Source organism: Thermobia domestica, chromosome 8, assembly GCF_964235325.1.
Source record: "Thermobia domestica chromosome 8, izTheDome1.hap1.1, whole genome shotgun sequence".
Lineage (NCBI taxonomy): Eukaryota > Metazoa > Arthropoda > Insecta > Zygentoma > Lepismatidae > Thermobia > Thermobia domestica.
In genome coordinates this window covers 285,708,693-285,729,290 of record NC_137461.1, presented here as the reverse complement: position 1 = coordinate 285,729,290, position 20,598 = coordinate 285,708,693, and the positions used below count along the sequence as shown (strand labels likewise).

At 37.3% G+C, this 20,598-nt stretch overlaps 1 protein-coding gene across 1 annotated transcript in view; it reads left to right on the top strand.

The window, feature by feature from the left end:
• The window catches only part of LOC145692032 (uncharacterized), a 163,479-nt gene extending 143,879 nt beyond the window's left edge, over positions 1-19,600 (top strand). Inside the window, exon 3 of the mRNA XM_081767326.1 lies at positions 19,071-19,600. Within this exon, the coding sequence (XP_081623452.1) occupies positions 19,071-19,288 (218 nt within the window). The 3' untranslated portion in view covers positions 19,289-19,600. The remainder of the gene's footprint in view (positions 1-19,070) is intronic.
• The last annotated feature ends 998 nt before the right edge of the window (positions 19,601-20,598 follow it).

Genomic DNA, 20,598 nt, shown 5'->3' with positions numbered 1-20,598 from the left:
TATCATATCATCGCGTTTTACAAAGCGCGTTCATTCTTGTGCTCTTCAAATCTGGTTTCTATTCTTTGCTTTTTTTTCTGTAGGATGGAGATATACTTTGCATTGATCCTTTACAACTTACTAGTATTAGGAAATTTTTACTCATTCCCTTTCGGGTGAGACTGTGATTTTCCGCTACCTATTTTTCTGCCTTTTACTCATTCTTTGACTTCTTTCACTTGAAAAAAGTATTTTATAAAATGGAAAGGGCTGAAGCTGTCTACGCCATTGTGTCATGCCAACGGATTGGCAATACAATTTTCTGGAAGCCAATTATTAATAACCTTCAGTCTCTGCCCTACAGTTACCTATCAAATTATACCAAGCCAACGGTGGATTTGTATATAGAGAACAAGCATATAAATATATGAGGTGTTGCGCGTAGTAAGAGAGAATTCAACAAAGGCTTGTGTCATGAATGCAACTCTCAACGTTCAAAGTAATCGTTTATTTATTTTCAAACATTGTTTTATAAGGAAGGGAGAATATACTTCTGCAGCCTATACATGTAGGCACCTGAACTGGCAGAGCAGTGCGGTATTACTACTCGAACACTTCTACGGGCACGGTAGCTCAGTGATAAAGTGCTTTCCTCTATTGTGTGAGGTCCCTGGTTCGATCCCCGTTCAAGTAAGTTTGTGGTGGACGTCATCGTGTCCGTGGGTTTTCTCAGGGTACTTCTGTTTTCCCCATTATCATTTCACCGATTCATAAATCATCCTTCATTTGCCTCAATTATCCGTCTCCTTTAGCCTAAAGGGTATAATCATGGGACATTCACGTGAGAGATTCAGGGGCGTCATTTAGGGGGGGGGGGCAGGAGGGGGCAATTGCCCCCCCCAAGAGTTTGAGGAATGCATATACTTTAATCCATTGTCTACTGATATACTAGTACAAAACGTGAGAGTCTTATGTCCGTGGTGCTCTTGCCCCCCTCAAGCAAAGTCTGAAATGACGCCCCTGGAGAGATTTCATTTCGAACATCTCAAATGTAATTTCCGATCATTAAGGTTGCAAATAACTTTTGTTACGTTCGACTTTACTACCCGAAAGCCTCAAGTAGTAATTTATTTTCTTTGGTACATGTAGTTGTGTTTCAAAAAAGTAAGAACGTATGGAAATACACAATACATTTTGACCCATTTATTGCACCTAGGAGCACCTGTTTCGTCCGTCGAGGACTTTCATGGCCTAGTTACAAAGATTGTAACCAGATCTTAATTAAATTTACATGAAACTACCACAAAACCATGTTCTTGTAAACAGAAAAGTAAGTAAACAAAATTAGTGCATGTATATTCAAGTTACGCTTGATCATACAAACAATAATGGTATTGACACTGTCACTCGTTGAGGACTTTCATGTTCTAGGTTCGAAGACCGTCGTTAAAATTTACATGAAACCACGGGAAAAGTATACTCATTCAAACAAACAAACAAAAAAAGCATAATCACAATCGATAAACCTACATTGAAGTCATGTGTCAATGTACACAAATTGAAGTCGGTTAATTACGGTTTTCCAACTGCACCAGTTCAAGTGTTTCATTATTTAGCCCGAAACACTTTGATTATGTTCTTATGTAATTTATATGTCACTACTGGGAAAGCATATTATTGCAAACAAAACAAAAAAAAAAAAAAAATCAAAATCAGCTAACCTATTTCGAAATTATGCTTGATCATAACGAAACAAAATTGTATGCTACTCTATTGTATATGTACAAATGATTTTTAATGATTAATTAACATTTTTTTTTTCAAATATTTTATGTGTAAAAACTTTCTTTGGGAATGCCTTATTCACACAGAAACAGCATCGAAATATGCTGAGGTTCCCGAGATAAGGTTGCATTTGTAACGTTTGTTTTGTTAAAATGAAAATGGTTTTTAAAAAAAAGGTTCCTAACCCCTTGGATTATACGCAACCCACATTACTCTGTTGGAGTTTTGGTTGCTGCATATTTTAGGATAAGTTAGGTTTTACAGGAATTAATTGTTTTCTTTCTCATAATTAATCAATTATTCAAATTGTTTTCAAATATTTTATACGTGAAAACCTTCCTTCAGAATCACTTATTCGATTAGTAAAAACCTCATTGAAATATAACTAACGGTTCCCCAGACGAGGTTGCATTTGTAATATTTGATTTGTCAACTTGACGATGGTAAAATATTCCTAACCCCTTGGATTATATGGAACACACAATACTTTGTTGCAGTTTTGGTTGGCACACATTTTAGGACAAGTTATTTCATCAGGTTTTACAAGAATTATTTGATTTTTTTTCTTATAATTAATCAGTTATTCGAATTGTTTTCAAATAATTTATATGTGAAAACTTTCCTTCAGAATAACTTATTCGATTAGTGAAAGCCACATCGCCAAATGACTCAGGCTTTCAAGGTAATCGAGAATTCATTTATATATATATATATATATATATATATATATATATATATATATATATATATATATATACAGTAGAGCGTCGATTATCCGAAAGTCGGTGAACAGAACGACCGCTTAACCGAACTGTGTACTCGCTCGCACCTGTTACTCTCCCACCCTACCGTCCATCATCCCCCTCACTCCCAAACCAAGTTTCCCACAGTAGTCGCCGCACTGAGCCACCGCTGGCGGAACATTGCTTCTAATGGGGCCTTCATAAGGCGCTGCTGACCGGCCAAGCCGTCAGTCGCTGTGTTTCAACAATCAGCACACTTCTTTTTATGAATAAATTTACTGTACAGTACTTCTTTTTGGCAAATAAACATGTACAGTTCGATTATCCGAACAAACCAGTTTTCCGAACACCCATGTCCCCCAATTACTTCGGATAATCGACGCTCTACTGTATATATATATATATATATATATATATATATATATATATATATGTGTGTGTGTGTGTGTGTGTGTGTGTGTGTGTTGGGTGTATGTGTGTTTGAAACTGAGAAGTTTTTATAAGTAGGTTAAATAAAAAGAACAATGTCAACCAACCTCAAAAGAGCTCTAAAAAGCAGAAAATAATAATAGAGCTTAAATGAAGAAAATACGATACCGTAAACTGGATAAAGTTTGTTTTTAATTTTCAAAATTCCCATTCGAACAACTCCTAAGATTAGGGAGGTAATTTAATGATATTTCTCATTGTTAAAAAGCAATCGTCTGGCTTTCTTTTGAAAGCAGTAAACACTCAGTGTGACCAAGAATGATGATTACAGTTCCAATTTTTTGATGCCATACAAGATTTTTCATGATTGGGGTAACTTTAGCCCATTTGTCAAAATAACTAATTAATACACGAAAGTATTATTGTAGCGCTGTATTTAAGAAGCAGAAGAGAAGAACAGAGTGTTATAAACACATTGGTGAAATTATCAATGTTTTTACTCAATTTCAATCGAACGAGAAATATCGTCTGAAGAAAATATTTGTACTCTACTCGGGTGAATACGAAACATCTATAAAAGAACGCTACAAATTTCTGAATACTTAAAATACCGATATTACAAACATAGGGGTGAAAACACTTTGTTCAATTTAGAGGCAAACAAAAATATCGTTCAATGAAAATCTTTCTAAGTGGATGAATACCTAACATCCGAAAATAAGAGCACCATATTTTTCATTGCGGTAGAGTACTTTACCGGTACCATACTGCTCAGTTTTAGGAAGAATATTCTTGCAATTTAGGTATTGTATAATATCCTCTTTTAGAAGCTATTGGGGGGTTAATCTTCCTTATTACATTGCACCATTTGTACACCATTTCATCTTTAATATTGGGACATTACCAACACAGAAATTATGGTCCAATGTTGCCCCCAATATTGGGCCAATGTTACAGCACGTAATTAAACGCTTAATAGTTTGTGTATAATTGAACAAACATTTAAGGCGTTAGCTTAACAATATTCGCTAATGAACATGTTTTTATATTCTACTCACTTATGCATTCAGGATATTGTCACTTTAATGCAATGAATAAAAGTTGTGGAACTTGAAATATGATAAATGTTTACTTGTTAACAATTGCTAGCATTTTGCTTCCCACGTTCTTCAAACAAATCCCTAGCGCCAATATATTCATGTGTTCTCAATGTTGTAATATTTCGATCCACAATTTTTCTTAGTGATAGAAACCATAATAACTATGTAGAAAGAAATCAAATCTTTCTCTTGCTTTGGGCCAAAGTTGCCTTTAAAAGATCAAAGTATACCCAGTATACGGTAATTCATTATTATCCATATTAAAATGCTAGGTTTATATGTTTGTCCCCAAAGAAAAGTTTATATGTTTGTGGCCAATCCTTTCGACAGTGAGACTATAAGTGCTAGAAACGTGCCGTTTTCACTAGTCGATTCCAAATGTTGTGTAGATTGTCCAGTTCTAATTGAATATTTAAAAAAAAAAAAAACGTGGCCGCCATTTCTTTATTATATTTTTAGGGGTACACTAGAAGTGTTGATTTTTTTTAAAAAAAAAAAGCACAATATCCTATGAGTTATATATCCCAACACTACATAGTTGTATAAATGATAATAAAAAACGAAGGATAACTTATTTCTCCGGGCTAAGATGAATCTTTATTGTTTGGAGTGTTTTGACCAATGAACACCATATATCACTGACATTTAATTGTGTATGTAATGTATTTGCTTATTACATACTGCATGCAAGAAGAAAGAAAACATTGATCATACATGAATTAGAAACTCCAACCGGAAGTAGGCTCACATCTTGGAAATGATGCGAGATATTGAGAAAGTAGTCGAAAAAAATATCCCCTTTATGGTACCCCTTGCCGAGTTTAATAAGACGTCTTTCACTTATGTCTGTGAAGGGGCATGTACATATGTTGTGAGGAATGACAAGGAGATTCATGCTGATATGTGAATGATGCACTGTGTAGAGAGAGCAGGTTCAGCTAGTTAACTAGTAAAAAATTGAAATGTGTGCCAAACCAATCAAATTAATGCCTAATACAAAATCAGAAAACTTTGTTAGATGTAACAATATAGTTTAGTTATTTTCTTTGTAATTGTAGACCACTCCATTCTATCTGTGACGTTCCCCAATTGAAAATATTTTATGTATTAACAGCATTATTTAATTTTATTTCTAATATTAGTGTAAAAATATGGTAGTACACATATTATAAATATGGTAGTGTTACATCATTCGAGGAAATATAAATTAGGAAAAATACTAATAGTTTAGAAGAAAAAATAAATATACTGTAGTAACGTAACTAAAAAAATTATGCGATCTTTAAATTAGTGTCGACCGTTCTGTTCCGGAGATATACAGGGTGTTCAAGAACATGCTCACTAAATGTAGGAACGCCCATAGTACAGGAAATATGGCAGTCATTATTGAGATGGTAGTCAGTTTCTCTAATAACGTTAGACTCATTGTGTGAACATATCTTGTTACTTTACCCTCTCTCGTGAGGTGCGTGTCAGTGTCACTACGAAGGTTATAATAATTAAATGTTGCTGATAGGAGTCATTATATCATTCCACCTGCCTCCTTAACGACACCTACAGTATGCTGCGAACTGTTCTCATTATTTTCAGCACTTTCACACTCACAATGGCGTGCCCATCTGTACTTCCATTCCTTACGATCTTGTAGTTCTCATTGTATCAGTGTAGCCAACTGTAGGGATATGTCCCTAAACATTAGGGACATTTGGAAATTTTTGTTAACAGCAGGTACAGATTTCGTAAGTTAGTAGGAAACGTAGGGATTTTTTTAAAAAAAAAAGAAACTTAATGAACGAAATTAAAGTGCAATTAACTTTTATATCGGTAATATTAATTAGTCAATATTGCTGTGCTTCACACTATCCTAACAAATTGTAATTGTGCCTGAGCAAGCAACCCTGGATTTGCATTCTAACTTCAGAGAAGGATTTCATAATTGTTGAATAATCTAATAATGAGTTGAATGAAATGAAATCTTTTAGTTTAACGTCCCACGATTCTGCCCTTAAGGCTAAGAGACACGGATGATTAATTTAAGTAAATGATTATGAAGAATTGGTGGAATGAGAACGTGGAAGGAAAGGAAGTACCCAAGAAATCTCATGGACACAATGTTGTCCACCACAAATTCACTTGGCCAGAGATGAACCAAGGACTCCACACACCACAGGTAAGGGCTCAACCATTGAGCCACTGTGCTTCCCGACATATTGGTACAATGCATGAAGAAAAGAAGCAGCAGTGTCACGTGTACAGGACATGAAGAAGTTTTGTTTGTGTGGTGTCAATTAAAATTGATACTGGAAGTTATAGTAGGTTTCTACTGGTTCCGGTTTTAGTAGAGAGATTACAGTATAAATGGAATATGTTCTTAGGGCATTTAATTGATTGTAGAAAACAGCTCGCTATCTGTTATATTTTTTAGTCTATAGCGATCAACATTAAAACCGGAAGTAGTTGATTTTTGCCACTTCCGGTTTCAATACAGGATTAAGAGACAAGATGTTATTGTTCTTAGAATGATTCCCCCCAAAACGTTTATCTCTTTCTCTTGTCGTTTATACTCTATATAGATCAATATTGAAACCGGAAGTTGTGGTGGATTTCTATCACTTCCGGTTTTAGAGTAGAATTCAGAATGAACATAAAATGTATTTTTGGGGCGCTTAATCGATTGCAGGAAACCGGTTCTTGCTATCTATTATCGTCTTTGCAGTATAGTGATCAATGTAAAAATCGGGAGTTGATGATTTGTACCACTTCCGGTTTGAATATTACCTGAATCAGTAGGCTCGATCCCAAAGGTTTGACTCTGTACACCCTGGCCAAAATTGATGGTGATTCAATACTTACAAGTAGTTCTTAAGACTTCTTGTCTCTCGAACGGATGGACAGAATAAATAAAAAAAACTCCTTTTAAAAGGCAAAATATACAGGGTTATTATAAATGATTGACACCGATTTCATTTATTCACTGTAGCTTAATTATTGGAGATTTTGTTGTAAAAATTTGCAGACGTATTGAAAAACTCAAAAGGTTTTTTTAACGACATTCACACAAAAAATTGATTCATTACTGAAGATGAATTTGTAACAAAACTGATCTTCTTACATAAGTTGTTGCAACTGTGCCGAAAATTCAAAGCGCCTGACTTTGTCTTCAGGCGTCAGCGCTTCTGACAATTGCAATCGGCAATGGCTTCTGCTTCAATCATTTCCTAAAGATCTTCCAAACGCTAAAAGTTGTGCAATGTTCAGCTCTCTGCTTACCCTGTTCGTCGACTTAGGAGGGCTTCGTGCAAAACTCGCTCCCACGCGCTCAACCGTTTCTTCAGTCACTGTAGGCCGAACAGTTGATTTCCCCTTTCAGAGGCATCTTGAAGCTGTAAATTAAGAGTCTGACTTACTTAATACAAAATTTACCATTTTTCTTTTGCTTGTTTATTCATAAATGAAAAGAGATAATGAAATGCAACTTATCACAATCATAGATAATGTTATTCTACAACAAAAAATATGAACGTGAAGAATTTCCAGTGTTGCCATCCATAGAAATTACAGTGTTGTCAGAATTATGATTCATCCAAAATGTAAGTTATGGCAGTGACTAGTGGAACGAACTCAACTGCATTTGATTACGTATCATGTTGTTTTGGTATCTTTTGAACTACTTTATAAATAACATTATTATTTAATAACTGTATGTTTAAACTATTTTGTTTATTACAAACTAAATACAACTATTATTTAAACTATTATTACTTATTGTAATTTTAATAACTGTATGTTAAAAGTATTTTGTTTATTACAAACTAAATATAACTTTTATTTAAAAAGTAGTTCACAAGATACCAAAACAACATGATACGTAATCAAATTGCAGTTGAGTTCGTTCCACTATAGTCGCTGCCTTAACTTACATTTTGGAGGAATTATTATCCTGGCAACACTGTAATTTCTATGGATGGCAACACTTAAAATTCTTGAGGTTCATAATTTCTATGGTTGGCAACACTTAAAATTCTTCAAGTTGATGTTTTCTGTTGTTGAATAACATTATCTATGATTGTGGTAAGTTGCATTTTATTATCTCCTTTCACTTATGAATAGACAAGCAAACGATAAAAAGTAATTATTTTTAGTAAGTCAGGTTCTTAAGCATACAAACTCCGAATGGACTTGGCAGTTGGTAAATCTTGTTGAACTTCGTCTGGAAATGTTGTTGCACTGTTAGGACAGACCAGGGATGCCAACCTGAAACAATATGAAATCCCACGTCGAGAGCCAAAAAATCCCTTTTTACGTGTGAATTTCCCACGTTATACTACTAATTAAAAGTATGCTGTAATATTAAAAATTAAATTTCTCTGTGTTAATCACTTTTTACAATATCTAAATGAATAATCCGTAAATTTCGATCTTCTCGAAAAATCCCATATGTGCTGCTTATTATCCCTTTCCGAGAAAATAAGGTCAAAAACTCCCACGATTCCCACAGGTTGGCATCAGTGGGACAGACTGATGTGAATGAAACTCGAATACAACATAAAGCTTTCTCTGCGTCTGTCGTTATCTTGAATAAAGGTCGTTGCTGCACTCTAGTGGCAAAAATTAGAAGCGAATCTGCAACACACAAAAACTTTTTAGTGTGTTTCAATACATCTGCAAATTTTTGTGACAAAATGTTCAATAATAAAGCTACGGTGAATATATGAAATCGGGTTAATCATTTGTAATAACCTGGTATTTCAGAAAATTTAGAACTGGTTAGGAACCGCTACTGTAAAGAAAATTATAAATGTAAGAAAATAGTCTCGCAAAAGAAAGGAAAAAAATGCTGTATTTCGTTTGGTAGTTATATGCAATACATATTGATTCAAATGTTACTCGTACAACTACATTTATTATTATTATTAGTTTTGTTACCTTGCATTTTTTTTTTTTAACCACCAAGCTCTCTACATTTGACATTTCTTTCATATTCCCTGTTCATTTTGGAATTTGGAAATAAAACAAAAAAAAAAAAAAAAAATCGCGGATCCAAAGCCACACCCTCATAAATAAAAATAATTAAAAATGTAAGAAGTAAAGAGAAACTTGTTTTAGCCGCATTTCAGGTTTTAAATTTTTAGAAGGGCCATGTGCTATATGGTTATTTAATATTTATTCAGTCTGTTCTTGTTAAAAGATTTTAATGCCATGATTTTTAATCAGTGTTCGTTTTACGCTAGCGCGCCTTCAAGCATCTACGCTGTTTCACACACATGTCTTAATATTATGTAACGATATAAGGTTAATTGAAAGGTTTTATCAAAACACACAAAGATCGTTTTATATTATTATTATTACATTACAAATAATATTGCGTGACTCTTAGGACCATGTGTTTATCGTTCGGTGAAAACAGACAATACGTCTACTTAACAGTGCATTTTTTTACAAATACAGCAGTGCATAAAGGAGACGATTGCAGTAACATAAAAACCAGCGACGTAACAATTTTTTCTGGAGGGGTAAGTATTAATACACGTATTTGGGCCCCCTAGAAATAGTTGTTTTTATAATTCTGGGGCCCTCTTTCCATCTTTCTTTTACTCTTTATGGCCCCCCAGAGCCTGTGGGCCCTCTCGCACGGGAAGTCTGCGGGGCCATTACTTACGCCCCTGGGCCCGTTCCATGCATGACAAATTAATTAAGGGTGCAATATTGACAAATCTCAAACCATACGAATAAATATTATTTCTAGGGTCCCTAATAGTAGACATTTTTTACTGAATTGGCTTACGATTCATTTTTGTTTTACTTACCTTTTGTGTGCTGTTTTGTTTATGTAATGTAGTGAACTTGTTTGATGCTTCCTTTACAATTTCATGTTTGTATCGTATGTGGAGTAAGAAAATTTTGGCTTAAAATGACCCCTCTCTCGGACGGCAGGGAGCTTCCCTGGTGGGAGTTGCCCCCTGCCCCCCACAAGTTACGTCCCTGATAAAAACTATCAATTACACAGCCATAAGTTCTGTGCGGCAGACCCCAGGATATGGATTGTTATAGAGAATCCAAATTTCGAAACCCCAGGACTATCGACTGTATCAGTTTTTATGATGGGCGAAAACCTTGAGCGATTTTGGATACGGATAATACACTTAACACAACCATACAAAAAAAAAGTTCTGTTCAACGGACCCCAGGATATGGATTCGATGTATTTTGTTATGCAGAATGAAAATTCCGAAACCCCAGGATGATTGACCATGTCAATTTTGTTTTATGGGCGAAAAACGTGTATTCTCCCTATCCAAAATTGTTAAAGCTTTTCGTCCATTAAAAAAAAAAAATGACACAATCGATCGTCCTATCCTGGGGTTTCGAAAGTTGGATTCAGTGTAACAAAATACATCGAATCAATATCCTGGGGTTTCGAAAGTTGGATTCTGTGTAACAAAATACATTGAATCCATATCCTGGGGTTTCGAAAGTTGGATTCTGTGTAACAAAATACATTGAATCCATATTCTGGGGTTTCGAAAGTTGGATTCAGTGTAACAAAATACATCGAATCAATATCCTGGGGTTTCGAAAGTTGGATTCAGTGTAACAAAATACATCGAATCAATATCCTGGGGTTTCGAAAGTTGGATTCTGTGTAACAAAATACATTGAATCCATATCCTGGGGTTTCGAAACTTGGATTCTGTGTAACAAAATACATTGAATCCATATTCTGGGGTCCGCTGTACAGAACTGTTTTGTTGTTGTTGTGTGGGTGTGTTATCATTGGTAGCAAAACGCGTTCTTTTTTCCGCGAAAAGCACGCATAGGAATTTAGCCATAAGTATTTCATTTTGAACAATAGGGGCTATATCCATGCGGAGGGGAGAGAACAAATGGAACAAATGAGGTTCATCTGTTATATTTTGTACTAATATGGAACTGGAACTTCGCCCCTCAGGACCTCCGCATTTGCTTAACACTAGAACGACGGGGTTTCCGATATACTTAGAACGACGGCTGCAGTCAATTTGACCACAATCACTTTTTGCTTCTTTTTTTTTTAATGCAACAAAAAACACTTAATATTACTGTTTTCTTTCACTTGGATTATATTTAATTATTTAATGAATACAATTACTGAACAATATTATTTCCAGTGGCAACACAATCTTTTCCGTAACACTATTTCATAAAATACACATTCTGTAAAGGATAAATGATTTTCTTACAAATAGATGTCCTATAAATACAATTCCACTGACAACACCGTTTCAATGTACATTTTGCATGACAGTTTCAATCAACGTGACACTGTACGCAAATCTTCGTCACTTTTTTGTACATTTGCCGCAAATCGGTTGTTTACAATTGTCATAGACATCTGGAGATTTGTTGCGACACTTCGAAACGTAACATTGACGACGAGGTTTCTTTACCAGTGGACTGTTGGAGGGAGTTCCAGCTGCTGGTCGTTTTGTGTTGTGACATTGTTTAGTGCAGAGTTCAACGGCCAAATCTTGAAGAAATTTCCTTTTACTTATCCTCTGTTCTGTGACTTTTGTGTACAATATCCAATCCCGGCGAAGTCTAGCATATTACAAAAAACATGAACCGGCCATCTTCGTGAACCAGGTTTCACAGAGTACTTTCTAGCCATTTGGTCTAATATGTCTACACCATATTTCGTGTTATTGTAGTATACCACTGTGTTTGGTTTCTTCTTTGCATCTGATCCAATTAGCACATCCGGATGAAGAGAGCTCAAAATTAGTACATTTTTGTTGCGTTTGCCTTGGTATACTGTAAGACTAATATCGTCATATTTCAGAACCTTTGTTGAATAAAATGGTTCCTTACTTCATTTTATTTCATCTGGTACTTCCAGTCTTGATTTTCTCATGGTGCCTACAATGCTGCTTTTCTTAATCTCCAGTTTTTTTGCTAGGCTAAGTGACGTGAAAAAATTATCTGTACTCACGTTTCTTCCTTTGTTCAGAAAAGGATCTAGTAATCGAAGAACCACATATTCTGATAAGATCTCATTCTGAGGTCGGTTGTCGTCCTTTCCAAGGTATGGCATTCCGTTGAGAAAATATTTCGTATCCACATCCGCAGCTATCCAAAATTTAATCCCAAATTTATCAAGCTTATTTGCCATATATTGAGTAAACGGGCAACGTGCCTTTGTCGGAAACAACTACTCATCAACACACAGTGTCTCTCCAGCTGCATAACATAATATGCAATTTTCAGTAAATTGACCCCAAAATTCAGGTATGAGAACAAATCTATCTTGCTTTTTTCGACATTGTCGGTTTTCCTTCATATCAAAGCGCAAGTAACGAAGAATACTCTTGAAACGCTCTCTTGGCATGGAGTTTTTGAAAAAAGGAATCACCCAGTTTTCTGACCACAGGCTGTTCAATTCAACACCTTTCGCACAATAAAACCCCCGAGCATACAGCACACCAATAAACTTACTATGTTCTTCAACATTAACACTCCAACTGTTGTTACCCGTTTGTCTAGCAGCTTCTGATTCTGTGCACTTTTTTTTATATATGGTTTAGCATATGACCACTTATCAAAAATTTCCATGCACTCACAGGGCTTCCTTCACAAATATTACGTTTCGAATATGGTGTTGATCCAGGTTTTTCACGTAGAATATTGTGCTGCGCAAGTTTCTTTGACTGAGAAAAACAAGTTGGATCATGTTCAATCCACACTGTTTCATCTCTGGCTTTTAGAGAAGTAGCACTTGAAATCAAATTGGAACTTTGAGAGATTGAACTAAAGCCTGCGACAAACATCTTGGCATTTCAGCTAAATGAACAAAACGCAAGCTCTGACGCGACGTTGCCAAGTGGTAAAGGGGCGTGCCTATGGATAAGTAGACAAACTACAGCGCGATCAGGTGGCAGGGGATAGACGTGGATGTGTACAAAATAAACGTGGCATACCGCTGGCCTTTCATTTACTAGCAGCATTTAAAGGGAACTTGGAGCGCCGTCTTCAAATGCCAAGATGTTTGTCACGCCGTTTAGTAACGCTTTGAGGACCACCATTCCCACTGCCGGAACTAGTTCCCTCTTCAACAGAGTCGGTTTCCACATCACTTTCCGAACTGTGATTGTCCATATTAGGGATGGCCAGAACCGGTTCCTAGTGGAACCGGTTTTCGGGTCTGAACGGATCCGGTTCTAGAAGATCCGGTTTTTCGGATCCAGGTCTAGAACCGGTTCTTCGGATCCAGGTCTGGAACCGGTTCTTCGGATCCAGGTCTGGAACCGGTTCTTCGGATCCAGGTCTGGAACCGGTTCCGCTAGAACCGAAACTTTGTGACCATCCCTACGCTAAACCGAGCTGCTGGCAAGCTGTGAACAGTATGCTAGATGAAATGGTGGAAGCGACAGGCAGGCGCCCAGGCGGCGGCAGCTTGTCTCATTTGGCTAAATAAACTGGGTAACTGGCAAACTCATTGGTTAAACAGGCAAACTGGCCCACTCATTTGGCTAAACACCCACTGGTGGACCAAAATTTTTTTTCTGGGGGCACAAGCGTGTCTGGGCGAGGAAGGCACAAGCGCATGGTCCTCTTTGCATTATTTTTGAAGGTGATCTTTATGCCTCATTTACGGGTCTTTGGGGGCTTTCGGATCCAGGTCTGGAACCGGTTCCTAAGATCCAGATCTGGAACCGGTTCCTAAGATCCGGTTCTGGAACCGGGTTTTCGGATCCAGGTCCGGAACCGGTTCCAGAACGGGTTCTGAAAACCGGATCTCCAAGAACCGGTTCCTCGCGGAACCGGTTCCGCCGGAACCGGAACTTTGTGGCCATCCCTAGTCCATATCATGAGATTGATCTTCATCTTCACTACTTAGCTCAAAGTCCTGTGCATCAGTGTCACTTCCAGACTGGTCACTAAGAAGACTATTAAGATATCGAACGATATCTTTTATTATTCAGACCTCGAGGGCGAGACATATTTCGTCGTGCGAACACAACACTGCACTAACGATATGTTCCTTTGTTTCCGTCATGCCACGTGGCTAATGAGGGATGACTCAATATCACGTGATTTCTGTTATTAGTTGACGAAAACACATTTAGGTGGAACAATCGTGCACGAATAGAATCACGTACAATTCTCAAAATCATTGATGGAAATAATAATAATAATAATAATAATAATAATAATAATAATAATAATAATAATAATAATAATAATAATCTGAAAGTCAGTCGTGGTGTTTGAAGCTCTTATCTTAGCATTACTCTTATCATTTAGTGAAGAAGAAACCATGCGATCAATAAGACCGCAGCCGTCGTTCTAGGTAGCCTATACATGCCGTAAATAATTATATAAATTAAAAATAATAAATGTTTGTACACTCATGGTATAAAACAATGTATTCCTGACGCATTCTTAGAATCTTACATATTTCTATTGATATTTGTGATTTTTGTATCAAGTTCAATTTCCCCAGCCGTCAAATTGACCGCTCCTGTCGTTCTAGTATTAATCTACGACTTAGATCTCTTATTTCAACGTTTGCTTCTGTTTTTCGCACGGCATAGAGTAAGTTTATGCATTATTCTTTGCGAGAATTTAAACCCCTTTCTCCTTTAGAATACGCATTTCAATCTAAGCTAAATGATAAAAACCTATGTCGATCCTAAATCATTTCAAATGTTCACTTGTTTCTCCCTGATGATGAAACTCGAAGTTATACTTATATATTGAGAAAAAAATAGAATTCCTCTCCTTCTTTCGTTAAAACCAGAATTTCAAAGTATGGATGGAGCACCAAGTATACCTGTTAACAATAATAATATATTTCTTGGTAGATAGGTGATTAAGCCGAAGGGCAGTTAAAAGGGAGTTGACTGTATGTGGCGTGTTTATCATACTGCATCAGTTTTTAAGCTTATAAAACATTAGTCTTTCTCGATTTTTCGAAAACTAAACATGATAATTTATCAGGGGCGTACTCATGGGGGTGGTTCATCGGGTCCAGACCCGCCTTCAAACTTCATAACAAACATTTTGTCCCTGGTTCGATCCCTGACCAAGTAAGTTTGTGTTGGCCAACATCGTGTCCATGGGTGTCCTCGGTGTACTCCCGTTTCCTCCCACTTTCTCATTCCACTAATTCTTTGATCATCATTCACTAGCTTTAATCATCGTCTCCCTTAGCCGAAAAGGACATAATCGTGGGACGTTAAACTGAAATATTTCAGTTACATTTTGCAACAAACACTTCTACTCTTTCTTAAGAAAACTATGATGGCTATAGAAAAGAAGTAGTTGATGAACCTTAAAAATTAATCTTACACTATATCTGTATTCTTTCTTCTCTTATAAAAACTATTTAGTTTTATTATTTTTTGCTGAGAATATAGGTGGATGTACGTACTTTAAAATTCTTATCGTTTTACCGAGTGTAGAATAATATCAATGCAATACTACCCATAGGTGTAATTAGGAATTGTCTGCTGGGGGACCTTTGGGTCGATCTCGGACCTGTAGAATACTTCCTAGATGAGTGTGAAGTTAATATGAGTAACTAATTATTTTGTCGAAATGTTTGGGGGCAATGCTCCCATGCCCCCCATAGCGCCGCCCATGCATAGTGACTAATACTGGTGGACATACCCCCAAACTTCGGTCAACCCCCCACATAACTTTTGGTTTAGTATTAATATTGTTATTATCAGGGGTGTAGCCAGCAGGTTTGTGTAGGGGGGGGCGTCGTTTTTGAGGGGGGCCAGCTACAATGTACAAAGCCAAAAAATGTGTTGCTGCTAGTGTTTTTGAGGCCTGAAAGAAAGGAAAATTTTGGTTTCCATCTGGAAAACTAAAAACACTATTTTAGCTTCTTCTTCTTCTTCTTCTTCTTCTTCTTCTTCTTATTATTATTATTATTATTATTATTATTATTATTATTATTATTATTATTATTATTATTATCCATAAATTATATTCAAGATAGTTTTTATTATGCTTAATCAAGAACTACTGCCCGGGACCAAACGCTATACTTTTGTGCATAACTATAAAGGTAACCAAGAAAGTTCTGTCCCTTTTCGTGGAGAACTGTGTTCAATTGGACATCACACCGTGAGTTGAATGCGAGTGGAGATAAGGCGAACGTCAGTTGAGTTGAGTTGATTTTGAGTTTTAACGTCCCTTTTCAGCAGCGAGGCTATATGAGACGTGGACCTACTGATTAACGTGGAATCAGAACCACATGAGCTCTCGCCGGGAATCGAACCCGGGTCTCCCGCGCCAAAGGCGCGTACGCTAACCGCTTAGCCACAGAGGAGCTCCACGCGAACGTCAGTTGTTGGTGTGGGTGTATCCAACATACTACCTGGTTGTGGCAATTCAGACACACCGTGAACTTGCGTAAAGACAGAGGGAACATGGGACATCCACAGAGCGTCATAAGAGCATATATGCTGAACGAGTTCAAATGGAGGTCAAACGCCGCTGTAGCGGGACAGAAAATAAGCCAGGCCTTTGGTGAGGGTGTCGTGACGACGCGGACATTGCAGCGATGGTTTAACAAGTTTAAGGACAATGACGGAACACCCGAAAACACCACGTGCCAGAAGACCAACACATGTACAAAGAGGAACTGGGACTACAATTCAGCGTGTGGAGAAACCATTCGGTTGCACATCCATCAACTTGTGAAGCACTACAAGTTGGGTCGATTGGTCTCAAATATTTTGACTCTGGGCTAGAAGGCAACGCGGCAGTCGCCTGTGTTTATTTTCTGTTTCGGAGCCATTTCTGGACAGGGCGTTGACATGTGATAAAAAGTGTGTCCTATACGAAGCTCCACGGGGCCGTCATCATTGGTTAGCATCCCATGAACCGATTTCAAAACAGCCGAAACCAGCACTGCACCAGAAGAAGGTCCTTCTGTGTGTTTGGTGCTCATGCATCGGGAACCGCTACCAGCTGGTCAGAGTATCAATGCAACTGTGTAGTGTCAGCAGTTGAGCTGTGCTCAACAAAAACTCAAAACTCTGGAGCCATCTTCTGAATTGCAGCCATCACTTCTCCTCGTTTACGCGACAACGCTAAGTCCCACGTGGCTAGGATGCTCAGGACACCATTTTCCGCCTTGGATGGGAAACAATATTGCAACCACTATATTCCCCCGTATTGCACCGTCCGATTATCACCTGTTCCTTTCTTTGGACAATCACCTTAGAGGACGCCAGTTCAAATTCCTAGTAAAAGTCCAAAATGACCTGATACTTTCTTAATTTCACGGCCCACCAAGTTCTACCGCGATGGATTCCATGGCCTTCCAGAACGTTTTCAAAAGATCGTCGATGCTGATGGGGACTATTTTTGATCTTCCAGGTTAGGTGACATATCGATGTTCGAAGGTGGTGGGTGAAAAAGCAACAAAACTTTTCTTGGTTACCTTTATATTTAAATTTAAGACCTTGTATACAAAACCTATCTACACAAGATTGATTTTCTTTGAAATTTCCTGACAAAAATATTTATTTCTTATTCGTGACTAAAAAACATAATTATTTTATTACACTGAGGAGAAATAAAACAGAGACCGAATGAAATCCAAATTGAACAAAAGCATTGTTTCTTACCAAATTTTCCATCCTCTATGTCTTTTAAAACCCTTGTTAAAGCATATAAAAATATACTGTACTTACAAATCAGTTTAGTACCTTTGTTTTATGGCTGTATTTGTAGTACCTTGTTAAAACATTTGTCTTCAAACTGTCAAATATAAATCGCAGTAAATTGTGTAATCTGCTGTCACAAAAAGTATCCTATTTTTCGATCGGTATAAGGAAGAGATACTATACTATTTTTCGATCGGTATGGAAAAACAATATTTCTCCTTACTATTTTACCATTATTAATTGTCAATAAACTTTGTTACTTTTAAATGAAAAAAAAATGAAATCTTTAAGTTTTACGTCCCACGGTTATGCCGGTTAGGCTAAAGGAGACGGTGATGATGAGAGATGAGTGAAATGGTGGAATGAAGAGAGTGGGAGGAAACGGGACAACCCCGAGAAAACCCACGCACACGGTGTTTGTCCACCACAAAGTTCACTTGGCGGGGGCTGGGATCGAACCCGGGACCCCAAGCACCAGAGGTGAACGCTCTACCACTGAGCCACCGCGCCCCCCTTACTTTTAAATGAGTGAAGCGAGATAATTTTACTATGATGTTTTAAAAGCTGGTCATTTGGGGGGGCCTGGCCCCGATGGGCCGCCCTTGGCTACACCCCTGGTTATTATGTATTATTATTCCAATCATACTATGCTAAAAGAGTACGTTTGCGGCTCCGAGTCCCTTTAAAATGCTGTCAGCCAATGAGAGAGATGCATGCAGTGTTGCCATGTCTTGCCTCTTTTGTTCATAATTTTGTTCAGCTCAACCAGAACTTGTTGCTCCGCATGGCGTAGCCGCTAACGTCTCGCCTTTAGTGCGAGTTGTCCCGGGTTCGATTTCCATTGGGAACACTCGATCGAAAAATTATAACAGCTTTTTAGCCATCTTTAGTGAGGTTTTTCGTGGATTTTTCTCATTCACACCAGACAAATGTCAGGATGGTCCCATGCCGCTTCCTTCCTTCCCCAGAGCTCCTCCGTGGCCAAGCGGTTAGCATACGCGCCTTTGGAGTGGGAGACCCGGGTTCGTTTCCCGGAGGGAGCTCATGTAGTTCGGATTCCACGTTAATCAGTAGGTCCACGCCTCATATAGCCTCGCTGCTGAACGGGACGTTAAACTCAAAATCAACTCAACTTCCTTCCCCAATCCTTTCTGCCTTCCCTTTCATCGGATAGTGTGCTCGCCGAGGAACGTCATCCCTCATACGTGTGATGGGCTAAATGGCATTAGATGCTGACAACCCAGAAATCTAATTCCTAATCCTACTCAACGAGATCTAATAATTCGTGTATGTCTAATCTTTGGACTACATATTTTCCGTTGAACACTAATACTATTGTACACTTATTTCTTTATTTATTTATTTTGCAGATCCTCTACAGACCGTGGTGGTATGGGCCGTTCCGAATAGCCACATGGTCCTCACATATTGTTCCGCTGCAGAAGGTCAAATGGTACACGAGTGGTCTTCAGTAGTGGCACGAAAACCATGGCTTCCGGCCTCACGAATGGCAGAAATCAACAAACTTCTCAGCAAAACAGGGTTAGATGTTAGCAAGGCTCGAATATACGATTGGAAAGAGTGTTAGAAATTTAAGTAAACAATTTCAAAATATACAGAAAAAGAACAAAGAAATTTGTTGAAATTCAACAAAACAACGAACAAAACGAACTGTCGTACAAGTGCCAAAGGAAGTTCCAGTTTTCCAGTTTGACGTCGTCTTGTACATTTTTATATCACAGAGTGTACATATATTATATATATTTACAACTTCTAAACGTATTTTTTAAAAACAATAATAGTGGTATTTCAGTGTTGCGAATGATGTGGAAATATATATTTATTTTCTTAAATTCCTTGTATTTTTGTAAAGGAAAATATATTTACATGTTCTTGAGTACCTTATTTTTAGTTTTTGGTTCGATAGAATTAAAAAAATATAGTGTTTTTTTCTAATTCCTAATGTTCCTTTCTATGAATGCAATTATTTTTTGTATTTGTTTCACTGTTTTTATTGGCCAAGGTAAGGTAATTTTCCTGTTTGTCCAAAATAAGTTACTCAAATAAGATGCAAAGCAGTGTCATTCAAATCTTTTAACAACCAGTTCTAAGATTGATGTAATAAGTTTTACCTGTTAGTATTAATATTTTTGTTATATAATTATATTATTATTCCAATAATACTATGCTACGAGATTACGTTTGTGGCTTATGAAGGCGGTGCTCTGAGTTCTCTTTAAATGTTGTTAGCAAATGAGAAGGCTGCGGTGTTGCCACGTCTTGTCTGTCTGCTTAGCCACAACCCAGTATCAGAATGTCGCGTTACAGCTTTCCTTTCATTCGTCTAGCCCATACATCTCGATAATATCCCACGCTTGTAGTAACGCTGACTAGAATTGAGATAGCTAGCCCTTGAATTAAAGTAGAGACCACAAGGCAAGTTCATGGTTTGAACATTAGGGGAAGTTGTTTTCTTCTTAGGAGCTATTCACAAAAAACCGTCATCCACGGAGATTTTAATGGAAAGAAAATTCACTTCGATGTACTGTGAATAAGTACATGCACATATAACCTGCCTGTAATTATGTCGGCTACCAACAATGACCAACAGTCACGTTTACCCTTGTCTAGAAGAAAATTTTATGCTCGTGAGAGGTGCAAGTACGTGCAAAGAAGGAAGGAAATCATTGTTCCCATAAATAATGACTTTTCGTAAGCCTTATTTTATGTAACAGCTACTTGATGCAGTTCTGGATGGAAATAACACATTGCATCAAATATGTATGCAATCTTAAAATTGCGTACAACTGAGCATTATACACGTTGGAACTATAGTTTGGTGGGAATTTTGATCTAACATAGATCGGGTCTAAATGATTTTAAAGATGAGGTGATTTC